The sequence below is a fragment of the Numenius arquata genome, chromosome 2, assembly GCF_964106895.1.
Source record: "Numenius arquata chromosome 2, bNumArq3.hap1.1, whole genome shotgun sequence".
Lineage (NCBI taxonomy): Eukaryota > Metazoa > Chordata > Aves > Charadriiformes > Scolopacidae > Numenius > Numenius arquata.
This window is the reverse complement of record NC_133577.1, coordinates 125,934,208-125,958,805: the sequence shown is the minus strand read 5'-3', so window position 1 is coordinate 125,958,805 and position 24,598 is coordinate 125,934,208. Positions and strand designations below refer to the sequence as shown.

The following is a 24,598-nucleotide window of genomic DNA, read 5'->3' as shown; positions in this document are numbered from 1 at the left end:
CCAATTGTAAATTGCAGGAGAGCTCTTAGTCCCCGCAGCCGTATCCTACCCTATGAAAAGTGTCAGTAAAGCAACAGCAGGATTACATTCTAATTTCCAGTGAGATTTCTGGGTCCTGAAAAAAATCAAATTAATGGCAGCCCTCAAACATTTTAATAATAGGTGGTGAGTAAAAATGTTCTGACCTTTTTAATGAAACCCAAGATTACAGGCCTACCTTCAGTATGAATTTTCAGGCTCCTTTTATAATCATAGAAAATTAACTGGGTGCCTTTTTGACTTTGGAACCCTAGTTGACAAAATTACACAACAGAAGCTTTTATGTAAAAGTATAATCTTTAGTCTGGGGGAAAAAAAAAAAAAAGAAAGAAAGAAAAGGGAAAAAAAAAAAAATCAAAGTGTAAGCGGATTTGAAAGCCAGCTAGTTGGAAGGTTTCTTAGTAATGAGCGGTGTGCCAGTAGTAACTGATGTGTAGTGATTAGCAAAAGGTCGCTCCCACTGTGTGACCTACCATGCTGATACCCTAACTTAACATGATGCTAGAGAAGGCAGCATGTGCAGTAAATCAGAGCACAGATGCACATTATGCCTGCCGCGAGAAACTGTTAAAAAGCTTTTTTTCTTGTTAGAGGGAAAAAAAAAAAAAGGAAGCACAAAACCCCTAAATTGCTACATTAGTTTATTTTAATCATGAACCCACTGAATCAATGAAATACAACATTGTGCTTGCTTCATCATCACAAAACAAGGGCTGAAATATTCAGAAGTCTTTATGAACACCATTTTCTCACTCTTCTTTTAATCCTGGGCTTCTGCTTCTGCTTTGAATGAATCCTGAAATACTTTAACAAGTATAGATATACCGCACCGTATAGCTATACCCCACAGGTATTCTTTGCTCAATTGTTATATTATGCCATTATTGCAGTGACATCAGAGACTAATGTGAACCTGCTGTCTGACAATATAAATTGGCCTACAGATGACAATATCTCTGAATTATTCTCTCTTCCTCAGACCTGCTGGCAGTGCTTGCTGGCTCTATTATGTTACACTTGCAATCTAGCATTTTTTTCATCAAAAAAATGTATCTTAATATGATAAACAGAACAGAGCAGCTCAGTAACGGTTTTATACTTGGCAGTTTTAGAAGTGGCTTTGAGCTCAGAGATTGTGTTTAATGTTTTCATATTTGGTTAGGTCTGCAAAATGAAAGAATTGAGGCAGCAAGGAAAAATAATGTTATATCCATTGCATTATGTGCACCTTAGAAGTTTTCTGTTGTCTGTTCTCTCTGTTAGTGTAGATTGAGCTTTATGTCCATGAACTGTGTTGAAACTAAGAATTTTAGTCCAGTAATTTCAGGATGGGCTCTCAATCCGGGGTGTGATTTATTCTCTGAAAATCATATGGTTTTGAGTTTCTAGTAGAAAATCATCTTAAGAAAATGTAGTGGCTTGTCATTGTTACTTGAAGGATATGCCTTCTCGACTACAGATTAGATTGCTAATGCTCTCGTCTATGAGATAATTTAATGACTGACTGCCTCTGCTAGAAAATATATATTTTTTATATTATATTCATGTTATCAAAATAGCTTGAAGTTTACTCCTTTCTTTTCCCAAAATATGTAAGTCTTACACCTTGATGTTCAAGGTCAAATTAGTGATATTAAATTTCTCTCCAAGCTGCAGTTCTACACGAAAGTGCCAAAGACTAAGCACTATTTCATCATTAGGACAGAGAGTTCATGTCCTCTGCTCAGAAATCATGTGGTACTATGTTATGCTGTGCATCTAACATTAAAGATTCATTTATTATGTTTTGTTAAAGGAATAGAAAATACTCATGTGTCTGCAGCAAGATCTTCCTGAAGCCATCCTTGAATGTTTGTAAAGGCCCAGAGTTTTTTAACTTAAGCTATATATACGTTCATTTTACGAAAATGAATCTAATAAGTATTTCCATATTGGGTGTAGTTTGCCTATTAAAAAAGTATTTCCAGGTGAGGAGTAAAATCTAGACACAATTGAATAAGGTGCTAAAGAAGATCTGTCATTGCAGCTTGCAAGTTCTTTGACTTTTGAGTTTGAGGGGTCCTACTTTTATCTTTAAAGTCAATGGGTGTCCTTACCACTGAATTCAGACACTAAAAGTTTCATCAAAAGCCACACGCGACATTGAAATTTCAGTCTTACTTATGTGTCAGGGCTCTAGCACCTCTTTTGTGCTTAAGTCTCAATGAAGTCACGATTTGCTAAATTAGGAACTTCTAATACAGCCACCCCCTTGTCCAAAATTAGGGACCTTTGGATCTGCAAGTATTAATTTGTACTGGTAAAGCCCATGTCATTTCTGTACTGAGCAGAAAGGACACAACACACACCCCGCCACACATGTGAAGAAATGTTTGCTGTGCAGTCCTCAGCAATATTACTTCTTAAATCAAAGCAATTTTCTTTCCTAGCAGAGCAAAGACACTGATCTCCAGTGTGAAGTTTTAAATTCCCTTTCCCTAATAACATGCCTCGGTCTGGTTAAAGTAGTTTTTATGTGGTTTTCTTGAAAGGAGTGGGGGTTTCAGGCATTTCCAGTTGAAGAGAATTGGAGTTTGTTTGTTTCTTTGTTTGTTTGTTTGTTAGCTGGGGATCCAATCCAAAATAAAATGGGGATTTTTCTCAAGAACTCACTAAAATACAGACATTATCACGCAGAACACCAGCTCCAAAAGTGAATGCTGTTCTTGCTGTAGCAGCCCAGTGGCCCTACTGTATCTTCAGCGTTGCCTTTACCCTATGTTCATAAACCAAGTCCAAGCAAGTCATGAAACTGATTTAACTAATATTAAAATTATTAAAATCTAAGAGGCCAAAAGTAGTAGTTTGCCACCTAGCTTTCAAAGTTTTAAGGTTCCACATTTGGTTCACCAGCTTAGGTTTTTTCATTTCTAGTGAAAAATTAGTTTTTCATGAAATTGTTTTATTTCAGGAGCCAAGCCAAAGTGTAATATGTCAAGACAGGTAATAGAGTTGGGAGAGTTGATCATGATGCCTTTGGTATTATAGTAATCCCCTGAACTTGATTACAGGAGCTAACCCTACCTTGCCAAACTGCTTCACTTTCTTTTGTAAAACGTGCAAGCACATACCATCGTCAAGTTTATATTTTATAGTGAGCACTTCCTCACTTTTCCTCCCCTCCTCTGATATCTGCTAATGCTAATTTAAAGGCAATGCTTTCTCTCACATTGCCTCTCAAGCCTCAGTGTCTAGCCTGGGCTTTGTCTTTGGGGAAGGCTAATAATGTAGATGAATTACATTATGTGATTTGATTGTCTTTAAAAAGACAATGCAAGCTACATTAAGCACTAGCAACCTTTCAAGCAAAAAAGATTCCTCCTTCAAATATATACAAATTATATGGGAAGCTTAGTTCAAAGGAGATCGATGTCGCCTGAAAGTTTGCATTGAATTTGGCTGGCACTGGATCAGGTCCTAAAAGCTGCAGTTATTTAAGCCAACCTGTCTGTTTAAGAACCTGGAAAGTACTATACAGACCGTATAAACAGGGAGGTTTTATATTATATAGGGTGATTGTGGGAAATTAAAATGTTCAACAATACACTATCTATGAAGATTTTCTATTGTCCATTAATGTAAAGTGTTTTGGCAGGAATAAATATTTGCTCATACAGAAATATTTCTGTATGTGTGACCATTCAGGACATATAAACATGTTCAGTACTCATAAAAGACACAAAGGGACTCTCTTAATTTCATTGAACAGACAGCTGATTTTGCTTTCTGGACTCATGCAGGAGAAGAAACCATGCTTTTGGCTTTTCTTGCTTTGGCTTTCAGATCCCTAAACCCTCTACAGCTGGGACTTTTTATATTTTTCCAATGTATGGGGTTTTTTCCAGTCCTTTCCAAACTCTCTCACAGTTTGGTTGCTCTTTGGGTTGAACTTCTGGCCTTTTCTGAGCCCTGTTCAATCCATTTCACCCTTCTTCTGTTACCCAAGCCAGATTTCCTCCTGTTGCAGAATCTGTAGGAGCAGATGGGTGAGAGAAACTCTGCAAGGTTCTGCTTTCTGAATATTTTCCTCTAATTGTTGGATTGGCTCAGTGGATCTGGAGGGACCGGTTGGAAGCCAGGACCATCTGCACAAAAGCTCTATACTTTTGCATTGGCCCAAGGATCCTTTATATCCTCTGACTCTTTGGTGGCTTCATTCCAGCAAAGCCATACTGAAGAAGGGCTTCTCCTGCTATGACCTCTTTAGGGATATTGTATTAAAAGGAAAGGTCACTGAGAAACTGTTTCCAGCTCGAGGGAGATAGCTGTTTCTCAAAGATAACTACCAGTTTTGAAAATGTTGACCTCGGGGACTAAAAACATTGAGCTTTTGTAACAGTAATTCCATTGAAAGTCCTATTTAATTTAACCCATACAATTAGTTTTGGGGCTTCTTTGAGCTAATAAATTAAACAACTCCATTTAGCATTTTTTGGAGAGGAAGAATTTGAAGCAAGTGAGCCTGTTCTCAATCCACGTGTCGCTCCTTCTCACAGGAGAAGGAGAAGCACCTTGAGACGAAAACCAATGCTCGGCAGTTTACAAGACGTGGCTTATTCAGGTGGTAAAAGTGCATGGTTGGCCGAGTCTGGGCACAAGAACTGTAGCTCTGGCTGAGCATCCCATGGACGGCAAAAGGAGGGAGAGGGGCTTTTATTGCCTCGGTGCCTCTGTGGGTGGAATTCATCCCACTGAACCTCAGCAGTTTGGAAATTAGGCGCCTGGTCTCCCTGTGATGTCAATGAAGTCACTCCCAGGCTGTAATTCATCCTACCAAGGGCTGGGGTTAATCTGTCTATTTTAGCGTTGGATGAATCATCCACTCGCTCTCTCTTTGACTATAACAAGAGCCTGGGCAAGTAACTTTTATTTGGATAAAGTTAGATTAGATGAATCTTCCCCACTAGGTCTGGGGAAGTTTCAATTGGGAAAAGCGTATTTCTTGCCAGGAATGTGTTTAGAGCATGCATAACTTGAAAATGTGATGAAATCCTACGCGAGTCAACTAGTAACTCTAACTTGCATCTGGATTTAAGCATGTACTCTTAAAAAACAGGGCAGAATCAAATGTGGACTTATAAGTTGTTTTAAGGCTTTGCTAAATCAAACACTAAATGGTCAGGGTACCTTAAGCACTGTTCCGATAAGCGGCTTTTCTAAAGGTAGGCACAGAGTATATAAGGTTTCATGGATATAGCGCTCAGGTCTCCTGTCTACTTCATTCTTAGAATATTGCTGGAATAACATCACACTCATTCAGACACAGGCAGTGAAGCCTCTACCCCCATTTTTAACATCAGCTTCCAGAATGGCTGATGTCAGTGTTAGCAAATAGTTGCTTTTTGGCCTGGAGATGATCAATTTTACCTTAATCCACATTTTTTAAAGTGCAGCCAGTCAGAATTTAATTCAGAAGGAATAAATCCTAATAATTGGGAAGGATAAAATTTCCAAAGAGAAGAAAGTCAAGTTAGTGGGAACTGCTTATGAGCTATCCAGATACGGCTCTGATAATCACCGCTGACTTTGATATTCTCCATACATATATTGTCACTGAAATGTAGCCAGTGCCTTCCTTTATTAAGAATTTGTTCAGCAAGCGAATCTCAACTATTTCCTAATATGATTTTATTACGGTTTCGGAAACCCAAGAGCTGATGAGGTCTAAAAAGTCTTCAGGAGCGGCTCGTGACTCTGTTGCCTCCTCTACAAATACCCAGTAATTCCAAATTTACAAGTTATCACAGGAGAAAAGCTGTGGTGACTGAAACGAGGCAAATTGCTTCATTGTATGAAAGTTTGCAACGGAGGCAGCACAAGAAGTTGTAAAATGTAAATCCCGTGCTCTCAAATTTCCCCGTGTTTTCACAGAACTGCATCTGTGACTGTGCAGCACTACAAAAATTTCCTGCGAATGTGCTAATAGGCCTTATGAGAATGTTCTATCACCACCCATCTGTCACTTTTTAACAGGCCTGATTGGCAAGCACTTGTAACAACTGACATCTGTTCTCGCTTATTGATATGTAGATTTATGGTAATTGCTGTGAACAATAAGACACAAAATTACCTAAGGTGAACATTAAATTAAATTTTCATGCCCCTATCCTTATAAATAATTTTTTTTTAAATCTTAAGTTTCAAGCAAGGCATACTGTGCATCTGTTTTGTACATAATTTAATTGTTTTTTTAATCTGCCAAATAACAAAATGAAAGTTGAATTTCCCTGCAATCTTGAATATTTGCCAAGCTGATAGCACATTGGTAAATACATGTTATTAAAAATGGAATCAAACTGTATTGTGATTCTGTTTTTTTAATCATTTCCCTTTAATTCCCAACATCGTCTCCATCATGAAGATCAAGAGTTATTCCTTACCCAGAAGTTGGTTTTTTTTTTTCCCCTACAGGGGGATTTTATTTTTCATGTGCAGCTCTGCCTATGAGGCTGTTCTTCAGCATTAAGCAATTTGCATTTCTTCAGAGAGAGGCGCATTTGCTGAGTGAGCAGCACTTTCAAATAAAAACGATCTCCTCATTTGCGGTCCAGCTCTGTTGCGGGATTTGGGACTGTTTTGAAAAAGCTGTAGTATGTGAACTGTGTGAAGACAGTGTGCGAAAGGGGAGAGAATGAGAGAGCAGATTAGTCCCACAGAACTATACCTTGGCTGAAGTTCAATTGAACCAAAAATCCCCATTTGAAAGCAAAGTACTTTCTGGGTCTGGGACTTGAGAGCATTTGGTTTCCTCTTCCAGGTTTGTCCTAGCAAGTGAGATGTTGATGCACTTGACAAGTTGATGGGAGAAACCAGTAAAGAGGGAGCAGAGACAGTAAAAAGCCTGGGGAATGTGAAAGAGTGATGACAAGACTTATTTTGGATATGTTTGAGCAGACAGAGGATCCTAAAGAGGCTGCATATTAAGTGATAAACCTGTTGACACAATCAGCTCTAGACCGTGCTGGGTGACAGTGTGTGCCAGGGGCCCTCGCTGACAGTCACATTCGGGTGCTCAGTTTGACGGGGCTCTTTGCTTTCTCTCTCTTACGTGTGTGACAACAGCAAGCAGTCTTTTTTCCTTAAGGCACTGAAGCTGACACCCTATAACATCTGCAGAGCTGGTTTGTGGCCAGTGTCCTTTAGTCACCTCTACAGTCAAATGGACTGGGTGGGGAAGCGACTTCGTCACTGCCTAGCTCTTGTTTCTTAATCTTTTTTTTTTGGCATTGAAACTCTTTCATCAAGTTGATGGGTTCCTCTTGTGCTTCCACAGGAAATGTCCCACTATTAAAAAAATGTTTCTGTGGGATGAGGCAGGGCTGGTGTTTGCTTTGCATCCACGCAGGCGCAGCCGTGGTTCGTGAGCCCGGAGAGAGCAGTTGTTTGTTCCACCGCCTGTTGACCTCGTCTCCCCTGCCCCGTACTTTTCCTTGAGCGCTGTAGAGTGAGTGTGTGCTGCCTTCCAGCTTCACGGCCCTCTGTGCTCATAGCCTTCTGCAGAGCCAGGCACGTAAAATGCAATAGAAAAAGCAGTATTAAATTGCTTCAAAATCCATTTGTGTCTCAACTGAGGTTTGGAGAAAAGTCCATGCGTTTTCCAGAAGTATGTGGGATTTCATCTTGGTGACGCTATTTTGCAGTCTCTCCTCTAGGACCGTTCTGCATTTGTTCGCTATTAGTTAATCCTGCCATGTGTGCTGTTTAAAAGTCCAAAGTGGAAGCCTCCCCACAGAAGAAATATAAGCTGATTATGACTGATCCTTCTGATGAATAGAATGAAAAATTTCTATCACCCACTAACCAGTGGGTGACAGAAAACGATGCTGCCATGGTGGAGAGCAACCCACTGCTTTCCCAAATCTCAGCTACAGAATGGCACGAAATATGGCCTCAGTGAAGACCAGCAATGTTTGCTGGATATTCTTTGCTGAATTACTTATACTTCTTATGAAAGAGGAAGGTAAATAATATTTGAGGACCAAATACCAATCCAGGATGAAAATAGATTCCATAACTCATTTTGAGAACCACTGTCTGCTTTGTTTGGACTTCAGCTTAAGTCTTCTCCATCCCTAAAATCTTGTTTGAAATAATGTGCAGAATCTCACTATCAAAGAAACAGGATTTTTTAATGGATTAAAAATAAATTACACCTGAGGCAAGCAAGTAGGTCAACTGAGTAATTAAAAAAAAATTAAAATTATGCTTGCATATCTGAATTTGTCTTAATTGTACTTTTTGATTGAAAAGTTCTCAAGTTAAACAGAGATAGGATTTGAAAACTGCTGTGAATTTCCTTACCATCTCTGCTTTCAGAAATGTATTTGTTCATATGATGCTGCTTCCAAAACTTAGCTATAGACAGATAGTAAAAATAAAAGGTTTTTAAAATATTCAGTCAACTTTTCCTGCTCTAGAAGATGACTTTGTTCAGGATTTCAGATGTTTTAAGCAATTTTATTCTATTCATATGGGTATCCAATATATAATCCTTTAGTATTTATAAAATATCTGTGTAACTAAGGTACAGTTTTGCCATTTCAGAGTTATCTTTGTATTTTAAGCACTTAAACTTTGTGAGAGCCAGTTTAGAAGATTGACCAAATTGCAACAATGACCCATAATCACTTACTTGATTTAGTAGTTACACCTAATTGTCTAGGTTAATAATGACTTGTGACTAGAATAGCTTTATTGCACCTTGCAGAACAGTTTGGTTTGGTTTGGTAGGGTTTGAGAAAAGACTTATTTTTTAAGATGGTCATTAGTCTTCAAAAGAAACCCGAAAGAGCTGGTTTGGTCATGAAATTCCTCCAAGTATGTTGTGCAGATTCCAGACTACAAAGTGGTGGGTCATGGATCAACTAAAACCTTACTCCTAACATTGTCATTGTGTCATGTTCTCAAAAACACCAACACTTGAGTTGACTTTGGGCATTTGACTGAGGCACAGAAGTTAGAACCTCAGCCATGCTAGGTGCTCACCTGAGACCTGACCTGCCTGTTGGAATATGCTGTATTTAAATTTGGGGATTTATTCACAAATAGAAGCTTATATCAAGGTTCATCTCAGAATCCCTAATTCTGGGACAGTGAGAGAACCTCTTTATGGGGCTCATTGATGGTACCAGCCTGAGTCTGTAAAATATGCATTTGAAAGTAATATCACTCTCCATTATTGCAGTTCTCAATTCCTAGAAAATCTCTCTCCTTCATTGCATTTCTTTTTCTCCTGAAACATACTTAGAAAGTATTGTGTTTAACCTCTTTTTTTTCATCTTCACCAAGTTGTTATTAAGTTTCCCTGGTTTGAGCAACAAACTGTTCAACAAGAAGTAATATCTCTTGTTAGACAGACTAACATTCAGAAAAAAATGGACACGTTTCCAGGCACTCAAGCTCTTCTTTGGGTGTTCCCCAAAACTCATGCAGTCTTCCCAGCTCTATCACTTGGTCTAAAAAATGGTATTGCTCTTCCTACCACCTGACCTTTTGTGACTACTTACATTATCAGGACTACAAGAACATAATAAAACTCTTTTAGTATTTTGGGTTTATGCACTTTGCCAATTCTATTGAGGGCTCAAGCAGCATGCACAGATCTGCCTCATGCATCCAAACCAAAAAGGATGATCTCTCACTGGCATCCAGACCATCTCTCTCTCATGTCTGTATGTAGATACTCAGTCTGAACATCCCCCTGTGGACAGCTGTATCTTATTCAGAGGATCCTGAGAAGGATCCAGGCTGGTTAATGCTAGCACCTAACCTGTGTCTGCATTTTAGTCTCTTACTGAAGCAGTTCACCTTAGAGTAAGTACCTAAGTGCTAAGCCTAGTCCAAGGCAAAAGGTAGTTACTTTTGAAGGCCTCTGGGGAGGCAGACTCCTGTCACTCTGATTTAAGTCAAATGAATGCCATTTGCTGTTCCTTAATCATGTTTGGTTTTTTTTCCATTTCACATAAATTCTATTTATTGCTTGTCCTTTTTTACTTGCCATCTAAATTAAAACCTTTACTATTTAAATGCATCCATTTAAATACCATTCAGGTACGTCTGCCCCACATCTTCTGAAATAGTTAAGTGACAGATGACTGAGTAAACTTGGTACCACAGTCCAGACCTTTTGGCCTGAAAGTCCCTCCCTCGGTGATGGCTCTGTGATCAGACTGATACTAATTTGATGTTCTTAGTTCACATGTGTTTTTTTTAAATGAACCATCAAAAGGAAAATCAGCACAATTATTGGCTACTGCATGGTGTAGCTTAGTAGATACATTCAGAGGAGACACAGGAAACAATTGTATTCATCCCAATTATATGACCCTGTCCTGAATGTGTTTTAGACGTCAGTTATCTTCCTTACACCCCCTGTTGTGTCAGGAAATAGTATGGTGCCTGGGCTTCACACAGAGTTTAAATTACTTTTAATTCTACACTCCCGTTATAGAAGAGGCACAAAGCAGATTTAATTTTCCTGAACTATAGGCTGGTGGCTTTGCTGTATTCTCTCAACTCCAAGGTAGAGAGGTGAGAGATGCTATTTGAGGACTGTAAGAGGTGGTTCCCACATTATAGATGGGAATGAAAAGAAGAATTGAATCTCTTGGCAAGGTACATCCCGCACTCCACGTCCATTGAACATAGCTTTTTTTTTTTATTTTTAATTACATGTTTTAATTAACTCTTTTGCTTCTCCACACAGGCATGAACGCTTTACAATTACAGAATTTGGCAACTTTAGCAGCCGCAGCAGCCGCCGCCCAAACCTCAGCTACCACCACCAATGCAAATCCTCTCTCCACAACGACTGGTGCTCTGGGAGCCCTCACAAGTCCCGGTAAGAGCAGAGTGTTTGCTTTCAAAATACAAACAGGAGAATTAACTGGAAGATGATAGTTACACCCGTGATTCCAGGTTGTGTCTAAGTTCTGTGCTCATATAAATCCTGAAGAGCCTTTTAATAGCTGAATACCTTTTTTGTTGGTGTTATTTTTAAGCAAATAACTAATTTTTCAAGTGGTCCAACATGGGCATGTTCACCTTTCCAGACTCACATTAAAGCCTAATGGACCCGTCTTACAAAACTACATGAAAATTATAGTTGCACAGGAAACTTAAGCTAAATTATACTTTTCAGAAAGAGTTCAGCACACGAACCAATCCTTCCCATCCTACAGGAAGATCAACTGAGCTGGTTCTTTTTAATCTCAGAGAGACTGATCTTTGATTCCCAGCACATCATGCACATATTGTGTGCATGAAATTTTTGTGAAGTCCTTCTCTCTTTTTATCCTTCTCTTTTTCTTGCTGTAGCTTCAGTAGAGCTTTCTTCTGGTCCAAATGGAGAATACAATTAAAGAAGTGATATTAGGTGCGCAAAGAGTAACACAGCCAGGTTCTGACTTTATTACACTAAGCAGAAAACAGATTTATGGGGGAATAAGGGCCAGGATAAGAGGTGGTGGTACCTCCATGACCACCATGTAGACTTTCAGCCATGCATCTCCAATGTCTGAAAAACCCTAGAGAGAAATCAGGGCAAATCCAGAGTTCAGTAACACTTCAGCATCTCCAGAATCCACAGAGAGATGTTGATTCAGTGTACTTACTCTGGATTTACAGTGATGTAGCTGAGTCAAGAATCTGGCCGTTTATCTTTACATAAAGGCTGCAGGGTGTAATTATTTGCATCATGAAGTGTGTTTATTGCTGTTCTAAAAAACATTCATATTATTCTAGACACCACTAAAGAACATTTGTGTTTAATCTTGTTTAAGTGTGTATTTATTCCCCATGAAAAAGTAATTCATGGCAGACGGTTTGAGCTCGTCAGTAAGGAAAACAGTCTTCACTGCACAATAGAGCTGGGACCGAGTGCGTGCCGGGTGTTAAAGCTGGCCAACACTTCCCGTTATATTACAGTTTTATTGTTTGTTTGGGGGAGAGGTTAAATGGAAGGCAGCTTGGCTAATATTAAGCTTGTGCAGCACTTTCCTGTTTCTGGTGTGAGCCTCATCTCGACCTAAAAATATTCATTCGCAACATCTCAGAGAAGCAGGTTGGGTGAAAATAATTTTGGTTTGCTGAGATTTTTTTTTTTAAACCTGAGCGATCTCTTCCCTCCGTCCTGGAGCTGGGGCTTAACACTTTGCTAAAGGCTAGTCTCGGTGTCAGTTCTTCTGTGCTACTGCTGTCTAAATGTCACCCGTTTATAGAAGCGGAAATGTTGTGTTTCATGCACGCTCTGTAATATCTCTGCAGTTTAGCTGCTAAATGTCTGAGAGCCTGTCCTGCCAAAGCATGCTCAGCATTTCTTGAGCCGTACTGGCAAGACATCTCAGGACAACTCAACGTACTGCACTGCGGCGCAGAGGGGCTGGAAATGAACTTTCCTTATCGTTGCTGCTCCGCAGCAAAGTGGCACCAGAACTCCAGGCAGCAGCATGTTTCCATTGTGCTCTTTGTCTTGCCATTTTAGTACAGGACACAGATTCATCCTTAAGGTCCACATTTTCCTCTCTCCCTCTCCAACACAATCTTCTTATCCAGCCTGCCTGACTTGCTGTTTCCTCTTCTAACCTGGTCTCGAGGCTTTCTGAGTTCCTGGAAGGTGGCTTCATCTGATGTCCAAGTCTGCAGAGGCATGTGGTTAGAAAGGTGCTGGGCAGATACTTCTTTGGGATAACTAGAGCTTAATATTGCTTAGGGGATGGTATTGTAGAGCAGCTACCAAGGTGTTTCCAAAGAGATTAATTATTTTGGCTAGCACATTGAAGATGTGCTATTTTCAAAAAATTCTAGACATTTAGCCTTTGAAATAGTGTAGACAATTGCCTTCGCAAGTCTTACAGGTAGTAGCTGTACACAAGTGTTTCTAATATTAGACAGCTTGGTGTGTCAAAGAGAAAGTCTATATTTAATAGGTCCATTGACCTATTTATGTTGCACAACCAACCTAAAATCAAGCCTTATTAAAATGTCCTTCAGTTTAACCTTTCTTATCTGGTTCCACATTCTCCACCCTATTAAATATTTTGTAAACCTGAATAATATCTTCAATGATTCTTCTCTGCTCTATGGAAAATGAATTTAGTTCGATAAAGCTTTTCATAGTAGCTCAAAGTATTTCCATTAAAACTTGAAATATGTTGGCAGAAAACATTTAAATCGGCCTTTCAACGTGTGGATATTTGGAGGCCTTGAGGGTATTTTTTTGGTCTAGTTTTCTTTTAATAGAACACTTCAGTTTGTTGTGTTTCATAAGTGTAAATTATTTTGTCTGATTTCAAAGCCTGCACTAAGCCCAGGAAGAAATGTTTGTGTCTCTCCAGATAATGCATTAATTTAATATTTCTCAGTTCAGAAAACTGCCCAAATTTAGGAGTGCAAAGGTACATGTTTAAATTTAATCCTTTTCTTGATTCTGTTAAAGCCAAAATACTGCACGGAACAGGGGTGGGCATAAGCATGTACTTCTAATATGCCTTAAACCATGGCAGCCACATAAATCATATCCATGTTTCTACCCATATATAACTATAACTCTCCTGAAGATCTCTTCTGAGTCAATCTTTGACCAAGACCTCTTGTTCTGTCCTTTGTAGACATGTGTCATAAGAGCCCCAAAAGGTGGTTACTTCAGTTAAAATTCATCTTGCAGCTTAATTTTACATAGATAAGGTTTAGCAACCTTCGGTGCATCAAGCTATTATGGAGGGGATGGTGGTCAGACCAACTTTGCTGCATAGGCAACACAGAAAAACAGGCTGGGAAGTGAGGAGCAGCTGATATTTGAGGGCATCTGATATTTGAGGATGTCAAGTTTTGCTGCTGGCTTGTAATTGCAATATATTCAAAAAGAAGAGAAAAATATTCAGCATTTAATAGTGGCTGTTCAATCTGTATGAAAGTCCTTCTTCAAGGTTTATGCAATCACATATTTCCAAACAAATTACACTCCAATGATCTTTCCCTCATACATTCTTACTAAATAGCTTTGACCGCAAGAGAGTCTAAGGACACTCATTCTCCTCCATGTGCTAAATACTTTCTCTTAGGCTTGAAACAGTATTCATTCAGAAAGAACAGAGACAATGCAATCCCCCAAACTATTAATTTTTTTATAATTGTAAATTTATAATTTCAATTTTGCATACCCATGGAAGTCTCTCCCTACAGCATTGTTAGAAATGATTTTTTAAAAGCCTTTGCTTAAAAAAACATGAAAGATTAAGCTTTCATTTTAGTAAAAATCCCCTCAGGCAATAAATAGGTTCTTTTGTCTCTTGGCCCTGGAAAAAAAATTTAAATGGTTTAAATTGCCCATGGTTAAAGTAACTGTTTCTTGCAATTATCAGATGGTAGTGAATAAAAATGAAAATGAAATCATGAAAGAATAAAAACCAGGTAAATGCATATTATGTCTTTCATGAGTTTCTCACGGGTCTTTTGAAGACTCATTTAATCATCTTTCTTGTCTTTTATTTTGATATGATAATTGTTTCCTTTATTTACTTTAATCACCTCTATTTAGTTAATTAATTCTTCACTTTCTCTTCGTTTCACTCGCTTAGAATACTTTCCTGTTTTAAAGGCAGGTACTCTGTAATATTTCATAACATAAGAATTTGGGCAGAGGTAGCTTTTACCTGACTCCAGGTTGTCTGAGCCAAACTCCCTTTTGGTTGGGCCCTGGAAGTTGGCTTTTCCCAACTGGGAAGGGATTTTGGAGGCACTACCTCAGGTGTAAGGATCAATACTGTAAATTTCTCAATTTGGGCAGGATGAATCTCAGCTGTGCATCAGGAACCTTGTCCTCTCCTCAAAACTGTCCTTTTCATGTCCTCCAAACGGATCGACTAGCAAAGAGCTCAAGGGAGGTTGCTATTCCAGAGCCTGCAGAGATTTACGGTTAATTCAGTGGGTGGTGGGAACGCCTGGAGGTGGATGTGAAGGAGGGACATGCAAGCTCAGGATCAGAGTATCTGCCTCTAACACTGTCTGACATTTAATTTGCCTCAGTTGACCCGCTACCCTAATTTTCCCAAGGATAATAGTGTTTATTCTGACTGTCCTGGGTGCTGACATTGTGCTGTAAAACATTTCCTGATACCAGGAGTTATGAAGCTGAATGCAAACTGATATTAAGCAATGGCAGAAAAACATTTTGTACTCGTAGGAAGAATATGGAAGTTGGGATTCAGACACCAGCTTACTTTTTCATCTTCCCCTTTTCCATCACTGCACGGATTTCTATTGTTTAATGCCATAATGTTAGAGTCACAGAATCACATAGGTTGGTAGATGCTTCCCAAGGTCCCCACTCCAGTCTCCTGCTTGCAGCAGGACCACTCAGAGCAAACCGGTGAAGGCCATGTCCAGTCGAGGTTTGAATATCTCCAAGGACAGAGATTTCACAGCCTCTGTGAGATCATTTCAATTTTGTTTCTTAAAATTCATGCATAAATGGTTTTTCAGTAGCCACTAGGAAAACCCTTCTGTGTGCAAATGAAGAGACGAAACATCTAATTATACATCCAAATTTATCTGCATAAACATACACAATATAACTTCTGAGCTGTGGGGGGATAGAATTGCTAAACCAGAAGCTAATTCAGTTTCAGACATGGGAGCCTTGATTTTCCATGACATTTTCATGATTATTTGATTCTCTAAACTATTATTTATTCACACAGCTGAACTAGCTATTCATGCTTCGGTAAAAAAGCTCTTCAGGTTTATCTGCTGTGTAAACCTAGGAAGAAATCTTTCTGAAAAAAAATACTGTCAGAGTAGAAAGTAAGACTTTTTTCTTTAACAGCCTCTTAAAATCCAGCCCAGCTTTTGCCATATTATATCAGAATTCAGCCATTAACTCTTATGTTGGAGAAAAGCTCTCCTAAGCACAAAAGTCTAAAAATACTCATTTTCAGACAGATGCTGACATTGAAGAATAGCAACCCCCTAAAAGGAAGTTTGTTAAGTATAAAATAAACTGAAAAAGAGAAAAAAAAATTCTTACAGTGTCTGTCCTGTAAGAATTAATTCACCCTTTACCCCTGCTAAAAGCAGAGAATTATAGTTAGCGTCCGTGGTTCATTATTTTCTCTACCCCCTAATATAGCATGAAGATTGTCTTTGTTAGTTGAAGGTATTCATGTTGTGAACACAATTGTTGAAATGTTAGAGATTTTATAGAATATACAGGATGCTTCAGCTGAGAAGCGGTGAAGAATGTTCAAATAATCATTCTTAGAAGATTTTCTTTTTGTTCGCTTCAGTACAATACATTTTTCTCCAATCAGTGGTGCAAGTCTGCCACCGTGACATTTTGTTAGAGGCCAGTACACCCACTGAGATAGCTGTGATTTGCTTCCAGGATGATCCAAAAATAATCTTACCAGTAGGTGTGTAGGAAGGTTTGGCAGTTTGCTAAAGAATGAATTGAGGTAGATGTTTCTTGTTGGAAAAGATAAGTTTAAAATGCAGAATGGCATTCTTCACGTAGTATAAATTGATTATTTTTGGACCATTTCATGTGGAATTAATGCAGGTTCCATTATTATAAAATAATTTAAAATCAGGCATCATTATTATAAAAATCATTTAAAATAAGCTTTATTAGGTTTGTGCTACATCAGAAACTCCCCTAGCATAATGTTCATTATTTTTAGGATCAAGATACAGTTGATAAATATAACATGTATCTTAAAGGTTTATAAATAGAGTATACATGCAGTACACATACCCTGCATGGATGCTTAAACAACCCAAGTGTATGATTTTCAATTTAATATTTAAATCTACTTACATTATTATTAGCACGATTATCTTAGCACCCTTAGTACAGAGCAGCCCAATGCCTTAACCCTTGGTCTAAGCACCAATTTTTTAAAAGTATGTGTTTGCAAGGAAGCCATGGAAGAAAATTGTGCCTTAGCGTGCCCACCACCTGGTGCCTGTCACTTGGCTGCCTAGTTCAAGGAGATTTGTGATGAGAGAAGTGTATTTCTGAACTCGTGTTCAGCTGGGCTTACCCACATAGTGTTAAGTTTCTGGGTCTGTGGTTAGGCTCCTAAATAAGTGAATTGATTTTGACTGCTCTTAGTGCCCAGAGATTATGCTGCTTCTTGGAGAGATACATTGGTACTAAGCCCATCTGATAATTAGGTCACCCTTAGGCAGGCATCCAAACACAAGTTGGGGCCAAAAATAGGAAACTGGGCATGCATTTTTGACCTGTATTTGTATTTTTAATAATGCTTCAAAATATCTTAAGTGACTAAAGAAGAGAAGAGTAGTAATTGTGGCTACAAATCTCCAATAGTCCCAGTACAGTAAAAGGAGAGGTGAAGGGTGGTGAATTCCCACGGAGCCTCCCTGGAACAGCGCTCGCTCTCCCTGGGCTCCTCATTTGGAAAAAATGAACCAGCGATAACCTGAAGGACGCCGATGGCAGGAGACAGGCCATCAATTAACTGGAATGACTTGTTTGCAGATTTGTCCCTTAAAACGTAGCAGGTCTTTGTATATTCTCCTAGCAAATTGGTTTCTGAACAGGTGTGTATCAATGCAGCCTAAAGGCTCTGAGGGAAGTTCAGTTACTAAATGTCTGGGCTCAGGGTGGGCAGAACCTGCCAGTGAAGAAGGGTGAGGCTGCCCCACAACTGAAGAAGGAAACATTTTGCAAAAGCTCCTTGCCTCTTCTTTAGAATCGACATTATCAACGTGTCGATTTTTGACACAGAAATCTCTGACTATTTCCTCAGAATTGCATAAGTACCAAAGTTGTATGCGGAAGGACAGAAACACATGCATATTTTTCAACGAAGCTCTGTGCTAGTTAATTCTTTGGGGTTTTTTTTTAGGAAGCAGTGTACAGTGCTAAACCATGGATTAGTAGGATCTAATTCAACAGGATACATGTTTGTTTTTTAAACATTAGTACATTATCGTCTTCCTAAAGTATTAAATCCATTGCCTTAGCACTTTTCAGGATTTACTTTGCTTGCAGTATACAAATAACGCTTTGTAATACATTATATTTTGAAAATGTCTCTCTACCCCAATCTTAATCTATTTCAAGCCACAAGAACCCCAGATTGTAAAAAAAGCTATTTTTCTTTCTGTTGGAATTACTATTTCAAGTTCATTCAGGGTTGTTTTCTACTAAAGAAACATGATAATATCAGCTTGGCTACACAGGTAGATATGTGTGCTTATATGCTATATATCTTACAAGAAGTTCCAAGCCGAGAAAATGCTGGAGTTCATAGTATTCAAGAAATAGTATACATCGTAGCAAAACTCATGGACTTGAAAGAGCTTTCAGCTATTTAAGGTTTAGTACTGCCAGCGCTGATCCTTCAACCCTACGGAATTGTACATATGCCCATGGATACTCATAGTCTGTTTTCCTAAGGCAGGATAAATTGTGGAACATAATAGGAATTAAAGTTTGTGATTTCTTTAACCTAATTATTTCAGCATTGTCTGAAAAGAGCTGGTTGGTTGAATATGAGGCCGCTGATTTATTTTATGCATTGGCCAAACAAAAATATCTCCAACTGCAAACTAAATAAAGTAAACCCTTGGCTGCCTTTGCTGTTTGCAGAACAAAAAGTGTGCAATATGAACAAAAAGGAGCAGTGCCACATTGATCTACATATGACTTTACAAATGGTCTGCAAAGGACCTGGCTGAGTAATTTTACATGAGACAAGATAATCCTTGAGTTCTGCAGCTTACAGAGGTGAATGGCTATATCTTGTGGTATGCTATTACAATAAGGTTGTGTTTGTACACCCCACTAAAAATCCCTTCTTCCATGGAAATTATTATTCATACGCTTTCTGGACTCATAACTCCCTTACCTACAGACTCAAACTTTCAAGATATAGTTTATCTCATCCCTATTCTAAAATACCATGGGTAGGACTCCTAAGTGTCTGAAGTAAAGAAATCTTTTAGGCACATCTTGCAGCAATGGAAAGAGGAACACTTCCTAAGGAATATTTACGTGATCTTGAGACAGATTTGTTAGAGATGTGAAAATGAAGATGAATCAGGCCATCCTCTCCCATATACTAGAATTTGAATTGCCACATATGCCTGTGATTAGCACTCTTGCAACCAAACCATTGCTTGCCTTGAACTCTACCGACACTCTTTTTTAATGTAGAGATGCAACTGCTTGTTGTTTGTTATTGCTTAGTGGTGAAAGTATGTCAGAGACGTTGCAGGCACACGGGGGGCAGTGTGAAGGAACCTGTACTCTAGGCAGGAGATCCTGGCCTCAAGTAGAGCCTTATTGATTCTAGATCAGAAATTCTTTGGAAAGTGATTTAGAAGCAGTTGTATGCTGAAGTGGCTCCACGTGGAGGTCATTTCAGCATCAGGGCACGTGCCCTTGAACAATAGCTCGTTCCAAATAGTATGAGATAGCAGTAATAAATATGAGAGCACAGCTGGAAGTTCCCTGTAGAAATGCTAATGCTCTGGTTTTGATGTGAACTCAGTGGTGCTTGATGAACAGAGGCCACAGCCCTTGGCCCCACTGAGTAAAAGAGAGTCATAAATGCTCAGTAATTATTCTTTGTTTTCTTCACATTATGGGGTTTCAATTTGGTTCGATTTCAGTTTGAGTTAAGTTGGAAATGTCTAGTGGGCAGCTATAAAATTTAACCCAAGCCAGTCCAGTGTGCCCTATCATTCTCTTCCCCAGCCTCTCTTTAAAGTACTTTCCACCCAAAACCAAAAGCTATTTATCACTGCGGTCTGCTGGGGAGAACGCGTGATGCTTTGCAGGCACAGTGCTGAAATAGGATATGTGACGTGGAGTTTATGCTAGAGCTGGATGGTCTTCAGTGAGCAAGACATTTCAACAAAACAGAAGCATCAGTGTGGAATTGGCCCAGAATATTAACTTGCTTTTTACTCTGTCTCTCTATCTTCATAATCTCACAGGGAAATGAACCCTTAAACACAATAGTCTAGATACACAAAGATATACCCATTCAATAAACCCTTGTTTCCTAAAATACCTTCTGTTGGATAAATAGTTTTGGAGGAAACTTACAGAACATAAGACTAGAAAGCTACAAAAATAGACAGCTGATAAGTTTGTCTGCCATACCTGTAGTACCTTTACTTGTTCTCTTTGCTCCTTCTTTGCACTTCTGTGGAAGGTCCTCAGTGTAGACGCTGTAATTTCAAGACAACCAGAAATATCAAGTTAGACTATAATATAAATGACAAGTGATCAAGATAAATGACCCTGATTTTCACTTGTCCCAAGCTCACAGAGCTTCCTTAGCTCTCAAATACCCACGCACTACTGGAAGAGTATAGATTTATGAGTGTAAAGTTAGTCTCCAGTTCTTGAAGACCTTGGCTGCTTCTGAATTTGCAAATTGGAATGAATTGGTTCACGTCTCTATGTTTTCTTTTTTTCCTTGTGTAAGTGGATGTACTCAAAGGACTTTGTAAAATATTTCTGTTTTCAGAAAGCTAGCTTCAGCCTGAAAGGATTGCCATAGGGAAAGACTCTCCTCCTCTCCCCCTCTGTCTTGCTTAGTCTCATTTGCACATGCGTGCACACAAACACACAGAAGTGGCCAGATGTTGAGTGGATGCTGCTCTCCCCTCCTCCTTTCCTCACTGGCGCTTCTCTTTTCCTGTACCCTGAGAAGATATGGACAATCTTTCACAGGAATTGTTCACCTGTGAGTAATGAAGAAGTAGAGAGACACTGACTTATTTGAGAAAGGCTGTGCTATTAGTAGATGTCTTTCTATATTGTCATTCTTGTTTCCCCCTGACTCTTTCCTGCTCTCTTGCTTTTCTGGTGCTCTTTCCCTGGAGTGTGTCTGTCACTTTTATTTTATTCTATCCAAGCACAAGCAGAGCACTTAAACTTACCAGAATCTTCCTTTTTGACATGTCAGACAGCACTTCCAAGATACCAGAAAATGAGCAAGTTTTTACTTCTCTCTCTCCCCAAGTGGTAATGTGTTTGTCAGAGTTACCTTACGGAGAATTAACCTGCCCAGACTAGGAAAATCCACCTCTCCTTTGCCAAAAATTGCCCCAAGAAACAGAGCTGGCACCTGCTGGTGCTATGTTAGTGACTGGGAGACCACTGGTTTGTGCAGGGGTGAATACTCGGATTGGCTGGAGATCACCATAAAGGGCAGACAATTTAATGCCAATCACACATTCTAGTTAGATTAGAATACTGATGAGCCCTTTTGAAAGGCCAACTGCATCTTCTTTCAGCAAAAATATTAAAATGCCCCCTTTTCCCCTACTTCCCCCCCGCTCCAGACTCTCCACAAGAATAAATTAAAACTTGGAGGTGTGGTTATTATCACAGAATAATTAGACCTCATGGGATTAGAGACACTCAACGTTTGTTAATGCCCCTGGGTTGTGATTATCTAATAATGATGATGCCTCTGTCATTGCTTAATTATTCTTCCCCTTTAAAATGTTCCTTATGCAGTCAGAGCCCGTAGAGTGTGCTCATTTCAGACAGAAACGCAACTGCAAATTCCTGAGAGCGATGTCACATGGGTGGTGTGATTGACTTCTCCACTTCTCCCCCACGCCCATGTTTATAATCCTCATTTCATAAGCTCCATCATTACTATACTTGAATCGCTCCTCTTTTCCGTAGGAGACGTTTAATTTGCGAGTTTAGGAGAAAGATTTGGAGCCTCCATCTCTTTAAAACAACCAGTTGTTGTTAGTGCTACATGAAGAGGATACACCTTAATCAATTGACCTTAAAAATTGAAGATCAGATCTGGCCAGAATCCCACATAACACCAGATTCCCTGCTACATAAGAACCTCCTACAGTTGGGTGCCTTTCTTCTCTTTTTAAGAGACTATTGTAAACCAAAATAAGATGTGGTAAATCAGACCAAAGTTGGAAGCTTTGCATAGACTTTGTCCAACACAACTAAACTTTGTCTAATATCTTTAGTCTTTCACTCAGGCCAGCAGGTGTTCGTCTTGTTTAGATACAGTTTGCAAGATGTTGTTCCAAATATCATTGGGTTTTGCAACTACAAATTAGAAAGAGAACAGGGAGCACAGCCTTAATCTGATTATCCTTAAATCCAATGTTGTCTCTTAGCTTTATTATCCCTCTTGTACTAACAAAGGGACAAAGGAATATTCTGTTTACCCAAAAGATTTTGGGTAGTAAACAAAGATTTTAAATTCAACTTGCTAAAATTAAAGATTTCTACTTCGGGTTTAATATTTCTTTTCCTTTTGTACCTAACTTGTATATTATTTTTTTTCCGTCACTGGCTGGGGAGATGTGAGAAGTATTAAAATATTCTTTGTTTTATTTTCTTACTGCATTTACTTTCTTTGCATAATTTCTTTATATGCTTTCTTTCCATTCTACTAAGATTTTATTTTCTGTTGCACATTGCTAAATCTAAAGGAATCATCCAAGGTCAGGACTTCCTTTTGTTAGATGTAGGTCTAGCCCTGGAAATTTTACACGCAAAATAGCTGTGGCAGACTAAAATCAGAAGCACAGCCAAGAGTTAAGTGGCATGTTCAGTGTCAACCACTATTCCTGCAAAGAGACCCAAGAACAGAAGCCAGATCTCCCGTTCAGTTTTTCTGCCAACACATCTTCATTCTTCAGCTTTCTTTCACTCTGCCTCAGTGTTACCTGACTATTTTCTACTTTGCCACTACAATGTTCTATTTTTCAGAGGTTCATAGAAAAATCAAGGTTGGAAGGTCCCTCAGGAGGTCTGTAGTCCAAGCCCTTGCTCAAAGCAGGGTTAGGTGTGAGGTGAGATCGGGTTGCTCAGGGCTTGATCCAGTCAAGACTTGAAAATCTCCAAGGACAGGGACTGGGCAGTCTGGGTAATCTGTTCCAGTGCTTGATAGTCTTCATGGTACAAATGTTTTTGCTTACATCTGGACTGAACCTCTCTTATTTCAGTTTACCTCTCATCTTCCCACCATGCGCTACTGCTCTATCTAGCTGATGACCTCCTCGTAAGTACTGGAAGGCTGCTTTAGGTCCACATGAAGCCATATCTTCTCCAGCCTGAACAAGCCCAGCTTGTTACAGGATGAGTGCTCCAGCCCCTGACCATCTTGATGGCCTTCCACTCAACTCTCTCCAGCTGATCAATGTTTTCCTTACAATGAGAAGCCCAAATCTGGATTAGTATTTAGATGTGATCTATCAAGTGCTGAATAAAGAGGAAAAATCACCTGGGTCTCCTGGCTCTTCTCCTGTTCCAACAGCTCAGGATGCTGTTGGCTTTCTTTTCTGACAGGGCATACTACTGGCTTGTGGTCAACCCCCACCAGGACTCCCCCCAGGTCTTTTTCAGCAGAGTTCCTTCCCAGCCCATCCATCCTCATCTCGTGTTACTGAAAGGGATTATTCCTCCCCGGGTGCAGAACTTTGCATCTGTCCTTGTTAAATTTCATAAGGTTCCTGTTGGCCAACTCTGCCTGTCTGCGTCCCTCTGAATGGCACCCATTAGTCAGGAGCAGATTAAGTCAGATCTATTTTATCTAGTCCTTGGAGTCAGTGAGCTCAGGAAGGCAGCAGAAAATGAGAAATACACCCAAATTCAGTACAAGAAAGAGGATTCTGGACTCAGACAACTGCCAATACAGATTTGACAGGAGCGTCTCCCAAAAGAGAACATGTTTTCTCTGCAATTTCTCATGCTTAAAGTCATAGAGATACTGAACATTAAATTTGTGGGTGACATTAATCCCTGGTGCGCTACTATATCGTCTTAACTGGAGAAAAATAAGTACTTTGAACACTGAGTTATTTAAACTCTCCATTAAGTAAAACAACAAGAGCAAAGTTGTGGTTCACAGCCGAGCGGTGTGGCTTGCTTTTTAACACAGGCACATCCTCTACAACTGACTAAGCAGGATGTGACCAGAACGCAGATAAGCGGATAGCCGAAACCAAAGCGAACGTTGAGCTTCCTGTCGCGCCGTGCCTTAGGTAGTGACAGGCAATTGTGGAGTGGAACTGAGAGCTGCCTAAAGGAAAGCTGTCAGCAGGGCTGACACAGTTACTGTTGTGAATCTCTATGTGGAAAAACCCAGTGTAGTGAAGCCGGTCTTGGAGCTGCCCCAAAGCCCTGCAGCACCAGAAAGCTGGTTCTGCTCCAGAAACATGAGCTGCTGTCTTCACATGGGTGGGGTGGGTGAAGGTCTACAGCAGCCCTCCACGCAGGCAAAGAGCTAAAGCTGCCCTTGCTTTTCTTTGCCCGTTCTCTCCTTTAGTCCTACCCCAAAACCAGAATAATGGTTCCAAAAAGAAACTTCACTTAAGTTCTTTGAAATGCCTCTTTGATAGTCTTAATACCTTAGTCCTAGGCCTGGAGTGTGACTGTGTATCGTTTCCAGACAGTATGCCAGCGTTAGAAGAGGAGGAAGGGAACAGGACAAGGCAAAGAGGAATGGAGAGAGTGCACAGCCTTTGTATGACCACCCAAAAAATAGTG

At 39.5% G+C, this 24,598-nt stretch overlaps 1 protein-coding gene across 1 annotated transcript in view; it reads left to right on the top strand.

The window, feature by feature from the left end:
* CELF2 (CUGBP Elav-like family member 2) overlaps positions 1-24,598 on the top strand; it is a 244,805-nt gene that overhangs the window by 196,206 nt on the left and 24,001 nt on the right. The window contains exon 9 of the mRNA XM_074144550.1: positions 10,784-10,918. Coding sequence (XP_074000651.1) covers positions 10,784-10,918 — 135 coding nt within the window. The remainder of the gene's footprint in view (positions 1-10,783; positions 10,919-24,598) is intronic.